Here is a 25,932-nt window from a genome sequence, read left to right as displayed (position 1 = left end):
TTCAAAGCTCTCTGGAAATCATATTTAGTTGTATGGCTTATAACTGTCTGTAATAAGATCATATCACAGGAACTATCTACAGTTCGTAATGTATATTGTGTGCTGCTTTATTTATGTTTGTGTGTCACATCGAGCAAAGATACTTCCACATTCCTACTTTAGTCTGTGTGTGTATGGCTGCTGTGAGACTGTCATGTGCAGTACAGATACTTCCACATACTTACCTTAGTTTGTCTACATATGGCTGCTGTAAGACTGTCATGTGCAGTACAGATACTTCCACATACTTACCTTAGTTGTCTACATATGGCTGCTGTAAGACTCTCATGTGCAGTACAGATACTTCCACATACTTACCTTAGTTGTCTACATATGGCTGCTGTAAGACTGTCATGTGCAGTACAGATACTTCCACATACTTACCTTAGTTTGTCTACATATGGTTGCTGTAAGACTGTCATGTGCAGTACAGATACTTCCATGTTCTTTGGAACCAACTCTGATTAGAGTGATATAGAAAGAATTTAATTATAACTTTATCATTTTCAAACAGGTGTTGTTTTTGTTGTCATCATTGGAGAAGTGTTGTTCATGGTTAATATTTTAAAGTACCACTGTTGATGATTCTGTGTTTATCTCTCTTTATATAGTTCAGTATGAACAGTCTTAAGGTATTAGTACAGCTTATATATAGTTTATATTACTTATGTAGACCTTATCTATATAATTCACTCCTAACTTAACATCTTTCAACACTATAGTTTTCCACATGTGACAAGCTGTTCTCTTAATGTTTTTGAAGGAACATTTAATTTTACAACTGGTTCGTTCCTATCTTACTTGTTCAACTTACAACAAATCAATACACCTGTCTTACGTGTTATTTCTGGTACTATTTGTTATTGAAAGTATCAGGTAACTGTTTGTATTTAAGACTAATACACTCCAAGTGCAGTAAAGCCTTCAAAATACACTCATTCTTCATACAGTTTTGTTTTCTTTAAAGTACTTAGATTATTTGTATTTTATTTTAAATTTGTTTATTACAACACTTTTGCAAACAGTGATTAATTTGTATTTTATTTTAAATTTGTTTATTACAACACTTTTACAAACAGTGATTAATTTGTATTTTATTTTAAATTTGTTTATTACAACACTTTTACAAACAGTGATTAATTTGTATTTTATTTTAAATTTGTTTATTACAACACTTTTACAAACAGTGATTAATTTGTATTTTATTTTAAATTTGTTTATTACAACACTTTTACAAACAGTGATTAATTTGTATTTTCTTTGTCTCATATATTTCTTTGCTGTCATTGTATATTAGAAAACAATTCTGTTATCTTATGAGCAACTTTTTACTTGATAATACAAACTATCAAATGTTTGTTCCACACTTCTTACTTGTGTAATACTTGTAATAAATATTAATGATGTACATTATTCTAGTTCCTACTTCTATAATACTTGTAGTAAATATTAATGATGTACATTATTCTAGTTCCTACTTCTATAATACTTGTAGTAAATATTAATGATATACATTATTCTAGTTCCTACTTCTATAATACATTGAAAATATATCATGTTTGTTATTTAATTGTAGAGCACATGATTGGTAAGTTGAGACTTTGTTTCCTTCTTCCCATGTTGGAATCATTTGTAAAACGTATGATAGGTAAGTTGAGACTTTGTTTCCTTCTTCCCATGTTGGAATCATTTGTAAAACGTATGATAGGTAAGTTGAGACTTTGTTTCCTTCTTCCCATGTTGGAATCATTTGTAAAATGTATGATAGGTAAGTTGAGACTTTGTTCTTTCTTCCCATGTTGGAATCATTTGTAAAACATATGATAGGTAAGTTGAGACTTTGTTCCTTTCTTCTAATGTTGAAATCATTTGTAAAATGTATGATAGATAAGTTGAGACTTTGTTCCTTTCTTCCTGTGTTGGAATCATTTGTAAAACGTATGATAGGTAAGTTGAGACTTTGTTCCTTTCTTCCTACGTTGGAATCATTTGTAAAACGTATGATAGGTAAGTTGAGACTTTGTTCCTTTCTTCCTACGTTGGAATCATTTGTAAAATGAATGATAGGTAAGTTGAGACTTTGTTCCTTTCTTCTTATTTTGGAATCATTTGTGAAACGTATGATAGGTAATTTGAGACTTTGTTCCTTTCTTCTTATGTTGGAATCATTTGTAAAACGTATGATAGGTAAGTTGAGACTTTGTTCCTTTCTTCCTATGTTGGAATCATTTGTAAAATGTAGGATAGGTAAGTTGAGACTTTGTTCCTTTCTTGTTATGTTGGAATCATTTGTAAAACTTATGATAGGTAAGTTGAGACTTTGTTCCTTTCTTCCTATGTTGGAATCATTTGTAAAACACATGATAGGTAAGTTGAGACTTTTTCCTTTCTTAATGTGTTGGAATAATTTATAAAACGTATGATAGGTTAGTTGAGACTTTGTTCCTTTCTTCTTATTTTGGAATCATTTGTAAAACGTATGATAGGTAAGTTGAGACGTTGTTCCCTTCTTCCTATGTTGGAATCATTTGTAAAACACATGAAAGGTAAGTTGAGACTTTGTTCCTTTCTTCTTATTTTGGAATCATTTGTGAAATGTATGATAGGTAATTTGAGACTTTGTTCCTTTCTTCTTATGTTGGAATCATTTGTAAAACGTATGATAGATAAGTTGAGACTTTGTTCCTTTCTTCCTATGTTGGAATCATTTGTAAAATGTAGGATAGGTAAGTTGAGACTTTGTTCCTTTCTTGTTATGTTGGAATCATTTGTAAAACTTATGATAGGTAAGTTGAAACTTTGTTCCTTTCTTCCTATGTTGGAATCATTTGTAAAACACATGATAGGTAAGTTGAGACTTTTTACTTTCTTAATGTGTTGGAATAATTTATAAAACGTATGATAGGTAAGTTGAGACTTTGTTCCTTTCTTCCTACGTTGGAATCATTTGTAAAACATATGATAGGTAAGTTGAGACTTTGTTTTTTTCTTCTTATGTTGGAATCATTTGTAAAATGTATGATAGATAAGTTGAGACTTTGTTCCCTTCTTCCTGTGTTGGAATCATTTGTAAAACGTATGGTAAGTAAGTTGAGACTTTGTTCCTTTCTTCTTATTTTGGAATCATTTGTAAAACGTATGATAGGTAAGTTGAGACTTTGTTTCTTTCTTCTTATGTTGGAATAATTTGTAAAACACATGATAGGTAAGTTGAGACTTTGTTCTCTTCTTCCTTCTGTTGGAATCATTTGTGAAATGTATGATAGGTAAGTTGAGACTTTGTTCCTTTCTTACTATGTTGGAATCATTTGTAAAATGTATGATAGGTAAGTTGAGACTTTGTTCCTTTCTTCCTGTGTTGGAATCATGTGTAAAACATATGATAGGTAAGTTAAGACTTTGTTTCCTTCTTCCTATGTTGGAATCATTTGTAAAACACATGATAGGTAAGTTGAGACTTTGTTCCCTTATTAATGTGTTGGAATAATTTGTAAAACGTATGATAGGTAAGTTGAGACTTTGTTCCTTCCTTCCCATGTTGGAATCATTTGTAAAACGTATGATAGGTAAGTTGAGACTTTGTTCCTTTTTTCTTATGTTGGAATCATTTGTAAAACGTATGATAGGTAAGTTGAGACTTTGTTCCTTTTTTCTTATGTTGGAATCATTTGTAAAACGTATGATAGGTAAGTTGAGACTTTGTTCCTTCCTTCCCATGTTGGAATCATTTGTAAAACGTATGATAGGTAAGTTGAGATTTTGTTCCTTTTTTCTTATGTTGGAATCATTTGTAAAACGTATGATAGGTAAGTTGAGACTTTGTTCCTTTCTTCTTATTTTGGAATCATTTGTGAAACGTATGATAGGTAATTTGAGACTTTGTTCCTTTCTTCTTATGTTGGAATCATTTGTAAAACGTATGATAGGTAAGTTGAGACTTTGTTCCTTTCTTCCTATGTTGGAATCATTTGTAAAATGTAGGATAGGTAAGTTGAGACTTTGTTCCTTTCTTGTTATGTTGGAATCATTTGTAAAACTTATGATAGGTAAGTTGAGACTTTGTTCCTTTCTTCTTATGTTGGAATCATTTGTAAAACACATGATAGGTAAGTTGAGACTTTTTACTTTCTTAATGTGTTGGAATAATTTATAAAACGTAAGATAGGTAAGTTGAGACTTTGTTCCTTTCTTCTTATTTTGGAATCATTTGTAAAACGTATGATAGGTAAGTTGAGACATTGTTCCCTCCTTCCTATGTTGGAATCATTTGTAAAACACATGAAAGGTAAGTTGAGACTTTGTTCCTTTCTTTTTATGTTGGAATCTATGAAATAGAAGAGTATAGATGCTTTTATATCTGTTTCAGCTTTACCATATTGTTGTGGGTTTAGAAACGTTTGTGCTTCAGTTTAAGCATATTGATGGAGACCTTCAACTGCCTACTCCATATCATTATTGTCAGCATGACCTTCTTCAGTTCCAGTGTCCAGAGTCAACACCCTCACAGCCTTGTCTGAATCCAGAAGATGCAAAGTACAGGATGACCCGTTTGTCAGTAGATGCTATTGAAGTGTGCATAGTGGAGTCAGGAACAGCCTTAAACTTGGAGGTAAAAAAATCTGAACCAATCCCAAGTTAAACTATTTGTAATACTTAGCTGTATCACTAGTCTACTTTGAATGGTAGAACAGTCATAAATACAATTTAAATATAATTCATAACTGTTTTCAAAGTATTTATGGACAGCATGAACACTGAACTTAAATTTTAGTAGTCACTGTAATATTTTTAATTTTATAAAGCATCATCTTGTTTTATATTTTTCTCTTCTAGTCTTTTTATTTAATTCCATATAAACAAATTATGTTGTGTAAAACATTGGTCTCTTTTATTTAAAATGATTGATTCATCAAATGTGCAAAACAAGTAAAAATACACCATATATTTTTAATTAGACATGACTACTGACAAAGTTCACCTTATAATGTTGTTTATTCATGGTGCAACACCATACCTTCTAAAATTACTTATCTTACCCTGAGAGCAAATTCCACACTTTGACACTCAATACATCACTAGTTATAACTTAGAAACATCTGTTATGTCTATGCTTGACACCTAATAAGTACTGTATTGAGAGCTGAAATGGTTGTTAAAGCTTTACTCATTAAAAATCAAATTCATAGCCAACAAGATCTACTACTGAAGTTAAATTTGTTTGTTATGCTAAATTTTCAGGAAGTTAGTTTTTTTCAAAAATCTTTAGATTATAATTAATAAAGTTGTATGTTTTTTTCTTCTGTTTTATGGTAGTGTATAAAATATTTACCTCAGTCATTAAACAGTTTTTCTGTTATTATTTTTTTCAGTTTTTCCCAATTCGATTAGCAACATGTAATCTTCATGGTGGTCTCACTAGTTCTGGTCTGTCAGCTTTGATTCAGCACATCTGTGTGCGTCAGTATGCTTTAATTTCTTCACTCTCTGCAGGATCATCATCTTCAAGTGCAACTAGTCAGTCTCAGACTCTTCATCCAGACATCTGGCTTGAGGTTGGGGCTGTAAGTCTTGGACCTGTGTTTCTTGATTCCATTATGTCATCATCTCCTGAATACATGACTTGTGTACAAGATACATTTTTGAAAATTCATGACCAAAAACTGAAACATCTTTGGTTTTTGTGGCCTCCAGAGGAAGTTGTTGCTCCACAATCAGTGGAAGGGAAGTGTGGTTGTGTGGGTGGATGTGCTTTCTTTGGTAAAAACAGAAATGGTCAGATTTTCTTCCAACCCCATAAAGCACGTACCACTGGTAGTGACTCTGTTTTTGCTAGATTTCATATCTTATCCAATGATGATTATGGTTTTGGTCAAAGCCTTTTAAATAAAGGAGAATTTATATTTGATATCTCTGATAGTTCTTCTGGAGAAACTTCTAGAAGCAGTCCTGAACCATCGGATAAATGTTGCATGTTTTTCAGTGGATTTCGAAGCCAGATGACATCTAAATCACATGAAGGTTTTTCAAGGAGAACTACTAAAGAAACAATCTCCAAAACAAGAAGCCAACACGAAGACTTACCTGAGGTGTCCAAGAATGCCTGGATACCATCTTCTCTTGATTCTAAGAGAGGAAAGCGAGGCAATGTTATATCAATGCAACCTCATGGAGGAGCTGGACAATGCCCATCTAAACGATTTGTGCGTCAGTTCAGTAGCCCTACTCGTTCCTCCTTAATGAAAACTTCAAGTTTTTTGTCGCATGGAAGTCCATTATTCTTATCTGTGCCAGGCTCCAACAGTAATAATGACACCTCAGATGTTTCCATTAGCAGAAAAGGAAGTTCACACAGTGAAAGTGAAAAAACATTTCCTAGAAGACAGAGATAAAGGTGAAAATTTAAATTCTAACATAACCTCCCATAAACACAATTCAAGAATTTCTCTAAATGGTTGGCCCAGTGTACAATCAGCTGCAGATAGGAAAAACGAGCAAGCAGTTTTACAACTAGAGATCGAGTCCAAAAGTGGTTAAAAGAGCAGTTTCGACAGATTCAGCTCAGTCGTTGGATATGTTTTATTCGGCCGATGAAGACAGTGAAACCTCAGGAACAATTGGTGATACGTTAGCTGTGGATATGCCACTCATAAAGAAAAGACATTCCACGCCTTCAGGAAATAATGGAAAATTACAAAAGCTTGAAGAAAAGTGTTCTTCATTTCACGGGGAGGAGGGTTGCACGACTCGAGAAGGTAGTCGTACTTCTTCATCTAGTAGCACCCAGCACGACTCTCCTGACTCTCACTCTGTTGTATCTAGCTCATCATTCATCTCAGCAGTTTCATCACAAGAAGATATCGCTCTAGTAAACCTTCACAACCAAATGGATAAACCCATTGTAGAGTCTCCCCTATTGATGTCATGCTACACTGCTTACATGACACAACTAAAGTGCCTCAATTGGCAGGAACCCCCCCCTTTGCCTCATCTAACTCAACAGCCTGGAATAACTGAGGCTGGCCCAAACAGACACTACCTATTTCTACGGCTCCACGACAGCTGGAAACCAAAATTTACTCCACTAGTGAAAGGTTTTACTGCGATACACATGATTGACAAGAATCGATCTGGTCGATATGCAAGAAACCACTCTTTGAATCAACAACATTTTGGTAATAAAGAAGACAAGGCCTTCTTTCCTGGATCTCTGCATTCAAAATTTGAAAGAAAAACTAGTAAACGTAAGTAAAACTATATGTATCACTAATGTCAATATACTTTATCAATGTTAATATTCTTTATTAGTTGTCCTGTTAATTTGTTGCTGACTTATTCTCTTGTGAGAATTTTCTTTACAGATCGTTAATAATAATTATAGGAGTAAAGTTAACCTACTGGTATTATTATCGTATTCTTGTGACAGTGTTTTATGATCATTAATAATAATTTGTTCATGGTTATAGGAGTAAAGTTAACCTACTGGTATTATTATAGTGTTCTTGTGACAGTGTTTTATAATCATGAATAATAATTATAGGAGTAAAGTTAATCTATTGGTATTATTATAGTGTTCTTGTGACACAGTGTTTTATGATCATTAATAATAATTTGTTCATGGTTATAGGAGTAAAGTTAACCTCTGGTATTATTATAGTGTTCTTGTGACACTGTTTTATGATCATTAACTATAATTTGTTCATGGTTACAGGAGTAAAGTTAACCTACTGGTATTACTAGAGTGTTCTTGTGACACAGTGTTTTATGATCATTAATAATAATTTGTTCATGGTTATAGGAGTAAAGTTAACCTACTGGTATTACTATAGTGTTCTTGTGACACAGTGTTTTATGATCATTAATAATAATTTGTTCATGGTTATAGGAGTAAAGTTAACCTACTGGTATTATTATAGTATTCTTGTGACACAGTGTTTTATGATCATTAATAATAATTTGTTCATGGTTACAGGAGTAAAGTTAACCTCTGGCATTACTATACTGTTCTTGTGACACAGTGTTTTATGATCATTAATAATAATTATAGGAGTAAAGTTAACTTGCTGGTATTGTTATAGTGTTCTTGTGACACAGTGTTTTATGATCATTAATAATAATTTGTTCATGATTATAGGAGTAACGTTAACCTCTGGTATTACTATAATATTCTTGTGACATTATTTTATTATCATTAATAATAATTTGTTCATAGTTATAGGAGTAAAGTTAACCTACTGGCATTATCATAATGTTCTTGTGACACAGTGTTTTATAATCATTAATAATAATTTGTTCATGGTTGTAGAAGTATAGTTAACATACTGGTATTATTATAGTGTTCTTGTGACACAGTGTTTTATAATCATGAATAATAATTTGTTCATAGTTATTGAAGTAAAGTTAACCTCTGGTATTACTATAATATTCTTATGACACAGTATTTTGTGCATCATTAAGAATGAATAGTGTGTGTGATGTAGGAATCAGTTATTATAGTATTATGTAAGTCAGATAGTGTAACTCAGTCTGTCTTGTAGGAGAAGAGAACGTTGGGAATGAACAACAAATGCACACCACCATGGTTATCAAGTTGAGTGGTGATATTAACATCATGGTTTCACCCCTACAAGCTGAAACCTTCAAAAAGTAAGTAGACTTTCTGGGCCCACTACATTTAACACTGCTTTTCACTTCTTAGAATGTAGGTTTAGCTTAAACTTTTCAGAACTAAAACTTTAGCACTTTTCTTATATTCCAAAGCTTGAATTGTTATTACCTGTAACTCCATATTGAATAGTGTCATTTAAAGTAATCAGTTAATCAAACTTATGATAAGATATGTCACAAAAGTAATGAGTTGCTAAAATTAGTGTCTCTGTTATTACAATTTGTAATAACAATTGTATTGATTCAAGTCAATGAAATATTGACTTTATTCTTCTCTATTAAGTCACATTTGGTCAGTTTAGTTAGTGTTATGACTCATAAAATCAAGTATCTTATTGGAGTTAGTGTGTCTATTATTACTGTTCCAGTTATTCCAATTATTGAAGTCTAATGTGAGAATAATTGATTAAAGAATCTAATAATAAGCAGTAGTTTCTCCACAATGTAGTAAAAGCGTAGTCAAGTTGTAATAGTATCTCAATACTGTACTATCACACGATCTCATATTAGTTTCTAAACACAGTATTATCCTAGAATCTAGTAGCAGTAATTTTGAAACACTATACTAACCTAGAATCTAGTAGTATTAGTAGTTTTGGAACACTATACTAATCTCCAATCTAGTAGCAGAAGTTTCTGAACACCTTACTATCCTAGAATCTAGTAGCAGTGCTTTCTGAACAGTATACTAATCTTGAATCTAGTAGCAGTAGTTTTGGAACAGTATACTAATCTTGAACCTAGTAGCTGTAGTTTCTGAACACCTTAGCAATCTACAATCTTATAGCAGTAGTTTCTGAATACCTCACTAATTAAGAATTTAGTAACAGTAGTTTTTGAACATGATACTGACCTAGAATCTAGTAGCAGTAGTTTCTAAACATTATACTAACATGGAATCTAGTAGCATTAGTTTCTGAACACCATACTAATCTATAATATAGTAGTAGTAGTTTCTAAACACCTTAATAACCTAGAATCTAATAGCAGTAGTTTCTGAACACCTTACCAATCTAGAATCTACTATCAGTAGTTTCTGAACATTTTACTAACCCAGAGTCTAGTAGCAGTAGTTTCTGAACTACTACTAATATAGGATCTAGTAGCAGTAGTTTCTAAACATTATACTAACATGGAATCTAGTAGCATTAGTTTCTGAACACCATACTAATCTACAATATAGTAGTAGTAGTTTCTAAACACCTTAATAACCTAGAATCTAATAGCAGTAGTTTCTGAACACCTTACCAATCTAGAATCTACTATCAGTAGTTTCTGAACATTTTACTAACCCAGAGTCTAGTAGCAGTAGTTTCTGAACTACTACTAATATAGGATCTAGTTGCAGTAGTTTCTGAACACAATACTAACCTAGAGTCTAGTAGCAGTAGTTTCTGAACACAATACTAACCTAGAGTCTAGTAGCAGTAGTTTCTTAACACTATACTAACTTAGAATCTAATAGCAGTAGTTTCTAAACATTATACTACCAAGAATCTAGTAGCAGTAGTTTCTGAACACTACCAACCTAGAATCTAATAGCAGTAGTTTCTAAACATTATACTAACCAAGAATCTAGTAGCAGTAGTTTCTGAACACCTCACCAATCTAGAATCTACTATCAGTAGTTTCTGAACATTATACAAACCCAGAGTCTAGTAGCAGTAGTTTCTGAACATTATACAAACCCAGAGTCTAGTAGCAGTAGTTTCTGAACTACTACTAACTTAGGATCTAGTTGCAGTAGTTTCTGAACACTATACTAACCTTGAATCTAGTAGCAGTAGTTTCTGAACACTATACTAACCTTGAATCTAATAGCAGTAGTTTCTGAACACTATACTAACCTTGAATCTAGTAGCAGTAGTTTCTGAACACTATACTAACCTTGAATCTAATAGCAGTAGTTTCTGAACACTATACTAATCTAAAATCTAGTTGCAGTAGTTTCTGAACACCTTTCTAATTTACAATCTTGTAACAGTAGTTTCTGAACACTATACTAACCTAGATTCTAGTAGCAGTAGTTTCTGAACACCTTAATATCCTAGATTCTAATAGCAGTAGTTTCTGAACACCTTAATATCCTAGATTCTAATAGCAGTAGTTTCTTAACACCTTAATATCCTAGATTATAATAGCAGTAGTTTCTGAAAATCTAACTAACCTAGAATCTAGTAGCAGTAGTTTCTGAACATCTAACTAATCTAGAATATAGTAGCAGTAGCTTCTGAACATCTAACTAACCTAGAATCTATTAGCAATAATTTCTGAACACATTACTAATTAAGAATCTAGTAGCAGTAGCTTTGAACACCTTACTAATTCTGAAACTAGTAGCAGTAGTTTGTGAATGCTATACTAATCTAGAATAGAGTACTGATAAATCTAGTAGTAATAGTTTTCCAACACTCTAGTAACAATACTAACAACACTATGTAACACAAATTTTGTTTCTGGATAGTATGTGTTATTTCTTAATTGCTTATGTTGTAAAGTACAGAAAATGGCCATTATTCCCTTTAAACTTTGCTTTTGTGATCTGAATAATGAAATGTAGAAATTAACCTATTTTCTATGTAAAAACAGGCAAATTTGCACATTTACATTTACATAAGGTCTGAATAAAACAACATATGAATCAAGATTTACATGTATTTATACTAAAATTATATAAAATGAACAAAAATGTTTCAAGTCAGTAGGTTTTTGAGATTTGTGACTGTAATGTAAATCACTTTCAAGTATCAGGCCCCAAATATAGTCTCCCATCATGTTTTTGTTATACGCTCCTTGGTAGCAGCTTTAAAGTCCAGTATATCTTGAAGGAAACGCTTCCCTTGCTTCTCTGAGTATGCTCCCATGTTCTCCTTCAATTTATCAAGATGAGCATCAAGGATATGGACTTACAGGGACATCCTGCAGCCCATTATTTTTCTAGTTCTTCACCAGAGTCTTAACCAGTTCCACATAATATTTTGCCTTGTGATTGCCCAAGCCCTGAACCAGTGCAACAAAGCTTCCACAAACTTTATATCATTCCTGCTGAGCTTCTTGGGGAATTCTGTTCACTCCAGGATCTTCTTTATTTGTGGTCCAATGAAGACACCATCTTTGATCTTTGTCTCAGCCAGCTTAGGGAAGAAGTCTTGAAGGTACTTGAAGGCTGCAGACTCCTTATCAAGAGCTGTAACAAATTGTTTCATAAGACCCAATTTTATGTGCAATGGTAAGAACAACACCTTCTGGAGGTCCATTAGTGGCTCACACTTAACATTGTGTCTCCCCACAGAGAATTCGGTCAATTGTGGCCAGTGCTTCCTGTTGTAGTGCTCTGTGGTGTCCCTGCTGTCCCAGAGGCAAAAATAACAGGGAAAATTGGTAAAATCTCCTTGGAGACCCATCAGGAATGCCACTATTTTAAAGTCTCTAATAACCTCTCAGCCATACTCATCATACTTCAAGGCTTTTAGCAAGGTCTTGATGCTGTTGTATTCCTCTTTGAGGTGCACCAAAATATATTTGAATTTTAAAAGGTCTAAAGTTTGTAGAATATAAAATCTTACTATTAAAGCAAGCAAAAATTGTTTGTCTTACCTTCTAGAGTTGTTTGCAGTGCTGCAGGTAAAGCGAGGTGCCCTGGGTTTGTCTTGATACCCAACAGATATGCTGAAATATGCCTTGTAGGCTTCACACATTTTAGCAGATTCTGTTACAGAGTACATTTTTGCTCTTGTCTTGATAAATTCGCCAAATACATTGCAGAATGTGTCTGGGGAATGCTTGCAGCTTCTTGATGCCATCTCTAATAAAATCAGATGGGTCTATTTGTTCACTTAGGCAGCTAGAGCTAAACTGAAGTGGTGAGGGGTGAGCCCCTGTATATTTATTGCTATGGAAAGTTCGAGAAAATTCTTATAAGTTTTACAACATTCTAGAAAGTTGAAAATTCTTATAAGTTAGAGAAAATTTTTTATCAGCCACTCAGCACTAAATCTACCTGGAATGTTCTGGAAAATGGGTAAATTTGAAAATTTCATTATCCAGGTCACAAAAGCAAAGTTAAATAAAAATAGGTCTTTTCCATTTACTTTAGGCATAAGCAATTGGGAAATAACACTTTCTGCCCAGAAACAAGAAAAAGTACAAATTTTGTTACATAAGCAAACTGTCAGTAACAATACATAAAGAATCATACAATGCGAGACAAAAACTGGCGTGAACAATCTAAATATAAAGCTGCAAATAATGTTAACACAGGAACTTGCATTGACAATATATATATGTAGACTCAAACAACATAAATATAAAGATTTAGACAATACTAACGAAAAGTAGTAGTAAATATCTGTATGTAAAGATTGAAGCAGTGCTTACAGAAATCTACTTGTACTATATATATATATATAAACAGTGCTAACACAAACTGGCAGTAGGAATCTACAAAAAATCAAACAGTGGTAATGCAAAAACTACTGGTAACAGTCTGTACATGAGAATGTTAGACAAAATAGTAGTGCTTTAAAGTTACTGCATATCTATCAAGATAATTCGCTGAAAAGTAGTTTTTCCACTTGACAAAAAAATAGTGCTTTAAGGTTACTACATATATATCAAGATAGTTAACTGAAAAGTAGTTCTTTTCCACTTGTTTGCAATGTAGTTATGTTCATCAAACTGTTTTATTCATGTTTCATTTTCAGATAAGAGGTTGTTTTATTCATGTGTTTTATTTAAGTAGGTTTTAATCATTAAAAACTATTTTGCAATTACTTTTCAGCTTTGTCGATGCCATCGGCCCTACGCTGGCTGGACTTCATCCCCTGACTGTCTTGAATCACTTGCATACAGCTTGTTCTCACCATGTAGAAAAACTGAACCAACTGAAAAGGAAAAAGTGTTATATCTTGGACAGCTGAGAGCTGAAGCTGAAAAACAAGCTGGCGACAAGTTACAGAAAGAATCTAAGAACCCAAAGATATCTCTTGCTGCTAGTCCTAGTGGTTCTTTAGGTGGTAACAACTATGAAGAGACTAAAGTAGAACGGCTTCACATTTTTGTGCAGGTTTCAGAGGCAAGTATAGACACCTGTATTTTATGTATTTATGACCAATTTAAAGTACTAGTCCAGGACGCTTGACAAATCCTGGATACCAGGTCACTAGATTCATTTTATGACATAGATTGAATCTCAAGTGATCAATTCAGCCTTACACCCACCACTATACTGGTGCAGGTATGTTGATGATACAATTACTGGATTCACATCTACAGAACACACACTCAGTTTTTTTCAATCACGTTAACTTGATACACCCCAACATTAAGTTCACCTGTGAACAGGAAAAACCTAACCATATAGCATTTCTTAACCTCAAGATCACTAGAACTGATACACAATTTAAAACAGAAATACACAGAAAAATTACCCATACTGGATTACACATTCCCTGGGACTCAGCATATGAAATAAAACAAAAACTCAATATATTAAGAAACCAAATAAACACAGCCACAAAACTATGTTCACCTGATAAACTTAATGATGAAACCAACAAAATAAAACAACATTTCATCAACATTAACAAATGTCCTCAAAAAACCGTGAAAAAAAACAAGTCAAACCTAGACCAACAACAATCAGACAACAATAAATCCCAAGATACAACAAACTACAAAACCTTACACTGCTGTATACCTTGTGTTCCTGACATCAGTGAAAAAATAACCAACATCTGAAAATAACTTATAACAAAACACAACATTTCAGTAAAGACCAAAGTTTTTCAAGAACCAGGTACAAAACTAAAGCTCATGTTACATGAAAACTATGCTGACAAACACAGCAACAACTGCCACAACTTCTATATTGGAGAAACAAACAGAAAAATGGAAACTAGATTCAAAGAACAAAAAAAAAAACATCTTCACACATTTTTTGAACACTGCAAATCAAATAAACACAACATAACCATAGAAAACACCCAGATACTAAGTATGGAAACAAATATAAACAAGCACAAAATTAAAGAAGCCCTACTTATATAGAAACTAAAACCAAAATTAAACCAATATAAAGGAACATCTTTATACCTATACTAGTTAATAACCTAACATCCAACTGCAACATCCCATACAATCCTGTACCTGTTTATACTCTCACCCCTAAGATGTGTCTGACAATAGTCAGTTGCAAACTCTCTTTGTTAACCTGAAGATGACCTAGGAAGGTCAAAACATTGTTCTCTCCTTATCAATAAAAGTGCTAATACCCATACCAGCCATTTTGAGATACATTTTTATTTCAAGTGGCTTTCTCATCATCAATAATTATTACTTATCTGTTTGTAAGAGAACAATGGGTAACACCATAACACAACCTATACATGTATCTGTCGTTAAAGAATACAACAGTGGACAACAACTAAAATTCAGTGAAATCTTAATGTGTATTATTGTATTGTATGTTTTGATCAAGTTAAGTTACAAGTAGTTTGTCTTAACAGCTAAATATAAAAGATGTAAGGCTAGGCTTAAACTGACTAACTTAGTATTTGTATACACGTGAAAACCTCAGATATTATGCAATACATGTAGTTCTGAGTGACAGTTTCTCTGAAATATGTAAATTATGGCTGAGGATTGTGTTGGCACTAATCATATTGGTTTAAAGCAGATTTTGATCAAACATACTATGGTAGAATTATGTTTCTTGTCTTATGTCGAGACAGTTATTGGTAAAATACACTGTGACAGAGATATGTTTGTTGTCTAATGTGTTGGATTAAAGCACATTCTGATCAAACATACTATGGTAGAATTATGTTTCTTGTCTTATGTCGAGACAGTTATTGGTAAAATACACTGTGATAGAATTATGTTTCTTGTCTTGTGTTTTATATTAAAGCAACTATTGAGCAAATAGATGTCTTATTTATTTCTTCTATACAGGTTAACATGAGTATAATGCAGGCTTCCATTGTGGAAGAAATAATATCATTCTCAGCTTTGGACAACCTGAAGGATTTAACGTGTGTGTCACTACTGGCTGTTCGTTTGAACAACCTTCTTCTACAATTGTATAATAGTCGTACAGCCCAGAGAAAAATACAGACATTTTCGGACCACACTTTGGAATCAGTGCTTCTTCCAAAACCTATAGATCGCTCTCTTAAGAAAGCAAGGAGTGTCACTTTACCTGTGGAATCACTTACCTTAGAAACCAGTGAAACCCAAGAAGTAGAAAATATTGTTCTTGCATCCATTGACTCAATCCACATACAGCTTCGCCGTTTGAAGAACAACAGTACCATCTTGAAGGATGCTGTGTTGACAGTGATACCTTCCTATATGAGCAAAGTGAGTTTCACGTTTGAGAGAATGACTCCAACTGATGAAGTGGAAGATGATGATGAAGATTCTTTTGACTTTGGTCAAAGCGGAGAAGAGGAATGGGTGGGATTTATAATGTTTGAATGCAGGTTAGAGGATATAAATGTGAAATGTGTCAAACGAGCTGGTTTTGAACCTCAAGAAATTGAAAATCAACAGCCAAATGAAAAAGTGAGTGAGGAACCAGGGAAATCAACGAAAGCAGGGGAAACATCACCGTCTAAAGACACTTTCGCAAGTCAAATCCTCTAGTGGCTCAAGTGATACTCGATTCAGTTTTCCATGGGTGTGTTTCAGAGTGTGGCAGCTCTTCAAGTAGCAGTGATGGCGGGAAGGACTTGAATCTTCCTGAATTGATAGGTGATGCGTCTTCCTTCATTGTGGAACTGAAATCAGTTTTATTCAACTTTGCTGCCCCTCCTCGTATGCCTAATACACGGAAAATAGACTTTACTAGGTAAGTAAAGTAGAATATGTTTGTCTTATTTTGTATCTCTGCTGGAAGTTCGAAACATAATCTACAAAGTAGAAAATTGTAAGACAATCAGGAAAAGGTAAATAGAAATTTTAGGCTGTTAAATGTAGAACTTTAAATCTTGTTATTATGTTGTTTACAAAACAACTGTCTATGTGTATGTATGTAAGTAAAAGGACAATAAATAAATCATTTTAATATGTTGGACTACTCTAAGAAAATTTCATCTATTATGATTCTGTGTGAATATTTTTCCTGATTACAATATTATTTGTGGAAAAAATAAATTTTTGCTGTTTGATTTTTATGATGAACACCTGGATGTTATAACTGTTTCTCAAGAAAATAAACTATCAAATTAAAGAGGTTAAATTACATAAATCATGTTGGTACTAAATGTATATAAAAATGGAAGTTTCTGATCAGCAATTAAAAAAAGAAAATATTATGACAAAAGAGATACTTTCATAATGGTGTTTCTCTCAACAAAATTTTACAAATTTCACAAGCTAAACACTTTTGGAAATATAAAATTAAATTGTATGGATTTTTTCAAGCTGAAACTAGGTAATGTTTCAAAGTTTATAATAAGTTTCATGCACTTTAAGTATTTCCACTGGAAGAAGAAAAATATCAGTAGTTCTCTTCAGAAATGATTAAAGTTTAATTGGAAGTTATAAAACTTTAACCACAATGGCACAAAAACAACTTTTATTTAATAATATCAATCATCTAATTAGTTCATTTCTTATGCAAAATGGATATCTGGTGATTTGTTATGTGGGATAAAAACAAGTAATGTTTGCTCATTCAGAACTTGTGAAAAAGTATTTGTTGAGTGATTTGTTTATTTACAGTTCATGGTGTTGTATGGTCATTATAAACAGGTTTTTCTCAGCTACTGCTCTTACAGTTCATGATGTTGTATGGTCATTATAAACAGGTTTTTCTCAGCTACTGCTCTTACAGTTCATGGTGTTGTATGGTCATTATAAACAGGTTTTCTCAGCTACTGCTCTTACAGTTCATGGTGTTGTATGGTCATTATAAACAGGTTTTTCTCAGCTACTGCTCTTACAGTTCATGGTGTTGTATGGTCATTATAAACAGGTTTTTCTCAGCTACTGCTCTTACAGTTCATGGTGTTGTATGGTCATTATAAACAGGTTTTTCTCAGCTACTGCTCTTACAGTTCATGGTGTTGTATGGTCATTATAAACAGGTTTTTCTCAGCTACTGCTCTTCAAGAGCTGTTTGCAATACATCTTTAGGGTCACTGGACAGAATGTGTTGTGTATCTTGAGAGCCTCCTGTCCAATTGAACTGAAGTCAAGAATCACTAGGCCACTCCAATAATGCATAAACTAGTACAGTATGGTGGGTGTTATAATACAAATACTCTAGAGTCTGTTGTACTAACATATGGTGAAACAAAAAGGCTCATTGGATGTGATTGATGTTACTGGTGCCATTTTGTGTAGTGTAAATACATCTACAGCTGCTTATTCCAGCCCATCATGTCTCTTTCTGAAAATAGGGTTTCATGTTATATGAATGTTCGCTGAAGTGAGAATCGTTTCTGAAAAGTCTGTTGCTCCACATGTTTTTAATCGTCTTTTGAGCTATTTTGAGCCTTTCTATAAACAGAATAAAGTAGTACATAGTCATAATAGGTGTTTTTTGTCTTCTTTATTTCACTAATTGAACATTTAAATCTCACCTAAAGTTTTCATGCTTATGCATGTAGGTAGGTGTAAAGTATAACCTTGGTTAAGAAAGTGACTCACTTCCTTTTAACCTAGTTACCAATTGCTGTGTAGCTTCTCTCTGTGGTATTACTAGGCAGTGGATGGATCATGTGATAGTTTGGAGAGTACATCATCCTTTATTTTTTGTTTGGAATGATATGGCCAACAGTGATGTAGGTAACACATATAACCTAAAAAAATAAATCATTGTAGAAATATCTATATAATGTCATGTTTTCCCTGTGTGGTACAGAGATTTGTAGATTTCTAAAAGTTTCAGTAAAGGCACTGTCCATCATCAACACTGTTTTCATTGTTTTACTTTGTGTCTTTTCTTTACTCTAAACTTGGTCAAAATCAAGATAACTGAGGTTCTTTCTACAATACATTTTATGTCAAACCTTCTGTTATAGGTCTTGCAAAGTTTCTCAAAGAATATCACAAATATACATCACTAGAAATTTGATATGTGGCCCAGATGTGTCTGCATGTTGCCATGGCATCCAATTGATATAATTGTGATCTGCTAATGTTGTGATGATTACCTGCTTTATTCCAATGTCCAGGCAACTATATTCTTGGTTTAGAAGCAGATGCACATTTTGTAAACAAGATCTTGTTGCAACTGTACCACATGCTTAGTTCACTTCAGCCTCTCTTGGATGAAACATTTTTAGGTCCAATCACAACTCACAAGGAACTTGGAACAGCAGTGTTTTCCCCATGTTGTAGTATTACAAATCTTAATTACCACTGGCTCTGTTCAGTTTATGATTACATTTTGTTTTTTGTTACTTAGAACGTAATGTCTGTCATTATTACTGACTAATATAACTACTATTTATCTTTCTGTATGTCTAACGTCAAAAGGACCATAATCCATTGTTTAGATATAAATTCACAATAATCACTGGATTCTTTGGTTATCAATTTATGGAAAAATTTTCAGAAAATCACTAGACCTTAGTTTACTGTGGTGTTACATATGTTGTATTTAATGTTTAAATTTATTTAACTGTATAATATTTAATGTGTTATTGATCTTTAAAGACTTGATTGGCACCTGTTGAGTACTGCCACGCCCTCCATCAATGCTTGGCTAAAACCGTGTGACCGTCTGTTCATTTCCCTTCGAAAACTAGATAGGCAAAGAAAACAGCGAGCATGTGCCATAATGGGTTGTTTGATGGCCGAAGCTTTAGAAATGCAGAGTATACACATGCCTGTAAAGGTAAGAGGGTTGATTGAATCATAAGGTAAATGGTTTGGTAAAGTACATTATAAATTAGTTAGTGAAAGAAAATGGGTGATGTTTTGAAGTGCGTTTCACAGTTTAATACAGATAAGGTGAATAATTTGTCTTGTTGAAGGGTGTTATAGATCAACTGAACCTGTTTGTGTGAACTCTGAAGAAAGGAGATAATTATTTAAGGTTCATGATACAACTGTGGTAACCCATGGGGTAATGTAAGTGAATTATTCACTGATGCTATTGTGATAATAGCTTTTCATTTGGATTTTAAAGTAATTGGATCAGTCTAAGTTGACTCTAGACAAAAGAAAAAGAGAATTATTTAGAATTTTAGATAACACTGATATCGTATTGTGCAAAGCTTTTTTGTACATATGGTTGACTTGTTTTTAATATATTATCTTAAAACAAATGGATTGTGTGCTGTCTGTTTATTGTTGACATTTATAACCAATGAGCCACAAACACCTACAATAGAAGAATTCCCAGCCCACATATATGTATACACAACATTGACAATTCTCCTTTCAAATGTGATGTTATACTGAGTTATACTCTATTTGCTGGTGTATAAGACAACCCTGGATGTTTTGAGCAAATTAACTGTATTTGTTTCAGGTTCAGTGTATAGGACAACCTCTGTTGACAAACAAGCCTAGGATGTTAGTTTTGTTAAAAAAATTTTATAAGTTGTTTTTAAACTGTACTATCCTGAGCTCTGAGCTAATCATTATAACCACAAATGTTAGAGATAGCACAGTGCAGCTTAACTTAAGTTACAGACATGTAATAAATAAAATTAACAATTTTCATAACATTTGAACTTCTTTTCTATTACAAAAATATTAAACCTTAAAAAAGAGTGATTTGCCATACAAATGTTACAAATGTTATTGTCATGCAGTTGGTAGCATGATGTCAGTGCACTTACTCAAAGAAATAAGCAAAATGTAAAGAAACAATGTAGTTTTGGTTAAATGTGTAATTATTGTAGAGTTTTTATTGGAACTCTATCTTTTGAATGTGTATAGAACAAGAGTAAAATCAGGCATTGTTTTAAGTGTAAAACATATTATTTTATACACCAAGAAATATGGCAATTCCTGTCAGCTGTGGTCTGATGTAACACTGAACTACATTCTTCTATTAATTGTGATGTCAAAATTATGCTGAATTATAACTGTTTGGACAGTTCTGACGTAACATGACACTGAGTCATATTTATTCTGTGAGGTTTGATGTAATGTGATATATTTCATCTCTTCATTTTAAAGTGATGTTACACACTTTATGATTGGTTTGTTTATGTTACACACTTTATGATTGGTTTGTTTATTTTGATATAAGATGAAATATGAGCTATAGTTGTCTTATTTTGATATTGATTTAAATTGTATCAATTTTTATACAACACCAAGTTATAGTTCCTTATTGATTTTGAAGTAACATAAAGTTATTATTATTGTATCAATTTTTATACAACACCAAGTTATAGTTCCTTATTGATTTTGAAGTAACATAAAGTTATTATTATTGTATCAATTTTTATACAACACCAAGTTATAGTTCCTTATTCATTTTGAAGTAACATAAAGTTATTATTATTGTATCAATTTTATACAACACCAAGTTATAGTTCCTTATTGATTTTGAAGTAACATAAAGTTATTATTATTGTATCAATTTTTATACAACACCAAGTTATAGTTCCTTATTGATTTTGAAGTAACATAAAGTTATTATTATTGTATCAATTTTTATACAACACCAAGTTATAGTTCCTTATTGATTTTGAAGTAACATAAAGTTATTATTATTGTATCAATTTTTATACAACACCAAGTTATAGTTCCTTATTGATTTTAAAGTAACATAAGTTATTATTATTGTGTCAATTTTTATACAACACCAAGTTATAGTTCCTTATTGATTTTGAAGTAACATAAAGTTATTATTATTGTATCAATTTTTATACAACACCAAGTTATAGTTCCTTGATTTTGAGTAACATAAAGTTATTATTATTGTATCAAATTTTTATACAACACCAAGTTATAGTTCCTTATTGATTTTGAAGTAACATAAAGTTATTATTATTGTATCAATTTTTTATACAACACCAAGTTATAGTTCCTTATTGATTTTGAAGTAACATAAAGTTATTATTATTGTATCAATTTTTTATACAACACCAAGTTATAGTTCCTTATTGATTTTGAAGTAACATAAAAGTTATTATTATTGTATCAATTTTTTTATACAACACCAAGTTATAGTTCCTTATTGATTTTGATTTAACATAAAGTTATTATTATTGTATCAATTTTTATACAACACCAAGTTATAGTTCCTTATTGATTTTGACAGTAACATAAAGTTGTTATTATTATTGTATCAATTTTTATACAACACCAAGTTATAGTTCCTTATTGATTTTCTGCGAGTAACATAAAGTTGTTATTATTATTGTATCAATTTTTATACAACACCAAGTTATAGTTCCTTATTGATTTTGAAGTAACATAAAGTTATTATTATTGTATCAATTTTTATACAACACCAAGTTATAGTTCCTTATTGATTTTGAAGTAACATAAAGTTATTATTATTGTCAATTTTTATACATACAACACAAGTTATAGTTCCTCATGATTTTTGGTAAGCATATAGTGTATTATTATTCTGTTATAGTAGATGTTAACCAGAAACATTCAAGGTAAAGTATATGAGTGATTTTAATGATAAAGTAGTTTCTACTTTAGATATAAAGTACAAACAAATCAAAGCATTTAACCTAATAAACTATCTACCAGTGTTGTGCATTTAACCTAATAAACTATCTACCGGTGTTGTGCATTTAACCTAATAAACTATCTACCGGTGTTGTGCATTTAACCAACAATAAACTATCTACCTGGTGTTGTGCATTTAACCTAATAAACTATCTACCTGTGTTGTGCATTTAACCTAATAAACTATCTACCTGTGTTGTGCATTTAACCTAATAAACTATCTACCTGTGTTGTGCATTTAACCTAATAAACTATCTACCTGTGTTGTGCATTTAACCTAATAAACTATCTACCGGTGTTGTGCATTTAACCTAATAAACTATCTACTAGTGTTGTACATTTAACCTAATAAACTATCTACCAGTATTGTGCTTTATCATTTCATGCCTTTTCGCTTTGCTATTTTTTTGTCACTTTGTTTTTTTTTTCAATCAAAACTATCCAGGAGAAATTCTCCACCATCAGCTGTGCTTGGCTAGTCTTGTCTTTTCTTCCCATTAAACCAAACCTATCTGTCTTAGACAAGTATTTGTGATATACTTACGAAGCCAGCTGGTCCCAAAACATGCATTCTTAGGGCCCAGTTCTATAGCTCTTTGTAAAATGTACTCTACAGTAGAGATTATTAGACAAATTAGTGAATGAAGTAGTTATGTAAACTGTGAGAAAACTAAAGATTTTGTGTCTTAGTTTATTTTGTTGTGAACTTGAGAACAACACACCAATCAATGATACTTTTAAATTATATTTATTTTGTATATTAGAGACATTGACATAAAAACATAGTGTCATTAGTGTATTATTAAGCAGTTTAAGTTATTCTTTTACTGGCTGCTTAATTTGTTCAGAGCTCACTTCAAGGTTTTAAAAACTAACAAAATGTTTCAAGGAAAATATGTAATGATCAACAATTAGCATTTTTTTAATGGGTGTTGGTTTATGTGATTAATTCAGTGTTTCTTCTGTGTTGATTTTTAATACTTTTCATGGTGGTAGGGTAGTAGCAATTCATTATTTACTTTTAACCTATGTAACTTACTTTAGAAAATAATACACACAAGACAAGTAAAAGTAATAATGAAATATTATTTGTCATAATTAAATTATTTTTGCCAGTTTATAGTTTACTTTGTATATTTTAGAGCAAGTATTTGGTTACCAAAGCAACTCCCTTGGCCAAGACTTTACAAGAAGACCCATCTTGTCAACTTGTGCTTGTTCTAAAACGATACTTGAATCAAGTTAACCTAGATGAGGTGGAAGAAAATTTGTCTCCCTACACATTCCCCAGTTAAAAGCATTGTTCCATGGACTAATGGCTCTTAGTCGACAATGGAAGAACATCTTGTATGTGCCACTTCTGCTGGAACAGAATATTAGGTTTGGAAGAGTTTACGACCTATGAGTGTTTCTTTGCAGGTGAAAGAGTAAATATGTCCACACAGGATGATGTAGAGAAAACTTCTTTAGAAGAATGTGAAATTTCTGATGAGACTACTAACTTGTTAGTTGCAGAAGGTGGTTCTATTCCTCAAGGATTTTCTTCAAAGAATGGTGGGAAAGCAGAATCTTCCAAAGCTGATACATTAAAAGTGTTCTCCAGTCCAGATTCTGCAACAGACTCTAGCAGCAGCCAACATGATGTCAGACACGCAAGATGGAGGTGCAGTCACAAAAAGTGGAAAGAAACGACTGCCAAGTTATGTTCCCAGATCTTCAAGGGCTAGTGTTGCTTTTCCTTTACTAGGTGGACCTTTGGATTCTCCGGCACGTTACGCAGGCAATGCTCCAACTGTCAGCAGGCTTGGTGGGTTCTTCATGCATCCATCCCACATGAAAAGAAATGAAAGTCACCACAGTCTAAAATCTGCCACATGGAGCTTATCAAGCATGGAACCAAACTTCCCCACATCAACCATTGACACACCAAGAAGAGGAATGATGGAAAAAGAAGAAAACTTTAGTGATGAAGATCTGTATAAGTGGATGGCTCGTCAACAAGACTACATGCGAGGAGGCCTGTCTAACTATCAATATCGATATAATGACCCAAATGATCAAGAATCAAAAATGAACACATTAACATCAGAGAATAGTGGTGATCTTGATACATCATCAGTGTTTCCTCAGGTGGCATTTGCTCCTTTGGGAACCCAGTTAGCAGATGCCCATGTGATATTTCAGGTGCTGTTAGACAAATTAGGAGTTCCAATACAGACTGGTAGTCCTTCTATATCAAAGCTTGTTGGTCCTAGAGCTTCTGTTTCAGGAGGTATTTCTTTGCTGAAAATTGATATTGTGGAATCTGAGTATCAGAACAATGCTCGCCACAAAAATAAGTCACCATTTGCTCATTCTTCTGCATCTCATGGAAAGTTCTTCATTGACACTAGTATGGACACTCCAGCCTTTATCTGTGACAGGTTTTCTGTTGAGATTGACGTTAAGGATGTACGAGATTTTGAACAAGGAGAAAAAGGATTGGAACAAGATGGAAAGTAGCAGCTCTTGTCTTTACACAAGAAGGATTACCCAATACAACATGTGTGATCAACTTCAGCATTAATGTTAATTATGTTGCTCAGCAGATAAATATGCCTCTGCTACGACTGCTGCACCAATTTTCTACGATGTATGAAAATATCAAAGAAACACGGTCGGAATTACATGCCATAAGACCTGGTTCTTTGAAAGAGAAAGAAAGTCCAAGAGGTCTTCAGAAGAAGAGTACTCCATCATCAGATAGCCAGACAGAAACTTTCCACCCACACTCACCACATGGCACTAGTGTTTCAAAACCTTCCACTCCAACACCAACTCCTACAGAAATCTTCTGCAGTAGGAACCAGTTTTTCTGTAGGTATTAAACGTCCTCATTCCCTTTCACAAAGGCTAAGAGCTAGTACTAAGGGTTACACCAATCTTCTAGAACTTACAGTAAAGGATGATAGGCCTTCTAGTCCATTGAGCATAACACCCAGTGAATCTGTGGCTATAGACATCCCAGACTCGTGTTCAGTTCCTCTCTCAGAACCCAATCTGGTAACTGATGTAAAAGATCTTCAGCCACGCTGCTGGCGGACAATGTTTTACCTTCTGGACTTGTATAATACAATGCCAGAAACCAAGACAGTCACTGATAGGTAATCACACTTTCTGATTCAAAATTAAACAACCAGAAGTCATTATTATTAAGGATATTGTCTTTTGTAATAAGCTAAAATAGTGTAATCTTTATATTAGCCTAAGTTTCATTACCAATACACCAAAAGATATGAAATTATGACATCCAGTGTAAAGAATGTGATTTGTCTTGAAAACATTTGTTGGCATGATTACTTAGTGCATTTAATGTGAGACATTTAACATGAAACTATGCTATAAATCACATTTCAGTACCAGTTATACAATGGATTCATAATGGGACAAACATGATAAAAGTGGTTGACAAAATAGTTTATTTTCAAGATTTCATCTTTCTGAATACACTTATTCCATCTTTAGAAAGATACTTATTAAGTACAATCATAGTAAGTGGTAACTGGAAGGATAAGACAACAACAACAATGA

At 32.7% G+C, this 25,932-nt stretch overlaps 1 protein-coding gene across 1 annotated transcript in view; it reads left to right on the top strand.

The window, feature by feature from the left end:
- The window catches only part of LOC143245650 (bridge-like lipid transfer protein family member 1), a 252,531-nt gene that overhangs the window by 51,584 nt on the left and 175,015 nt on the right, over positions 1-25,932 (top strand). The window contains 13 exon segments of the mRNA XM_076491999.1: positions 4,406-4,648; positions 5,409-6,425; positions 6,551-7,280; positions 8,574-8,682; positions 13,484-13,593; positions 13,596-13,777; positions 15,655-16,333; positions 16,372-16,552; positions 19,369-19,549; positions 23,505-23,652; positions 23,782-23,916; positions 23,966-24,860; positions 25,254-25,505. Of these exon segments, the coding sequence (XP_076348114.1) occupies positions 4,406-4,648; positions 5,409-6,425; positions 6,551-7,280; positions 8,574-8,682; positions 13,484-13,593; positions 13,596-13,777; positions 15,655-16,333; positions 16,372-16,552; positions 19,369-19,549; positions 23,505-23,652; positions 23,782-23,916; positions 23,966-24,860; positions 25,254-25,505 (4,862 nt within the window).

Source organism: Tachypleus tridentatus, chromosome 2 (genome assembly GCF_004210375.1).
Source record: "Tachypleus tridentatus isolate NWPU-2018 chromosome 2, ASM421037v1, whole genome shotgun sequence".
Taxonomy (NCBI): domain Eukaryota; kingdom Metazoa; phylum Arthropoda; class Merostomata; order Xiphosura; family Limulidae; genus Tachypleus; species Tachypleus tridentatus.
This window is presented reverse-complemented; position numbering and strand designations above follow the sequence as displayed.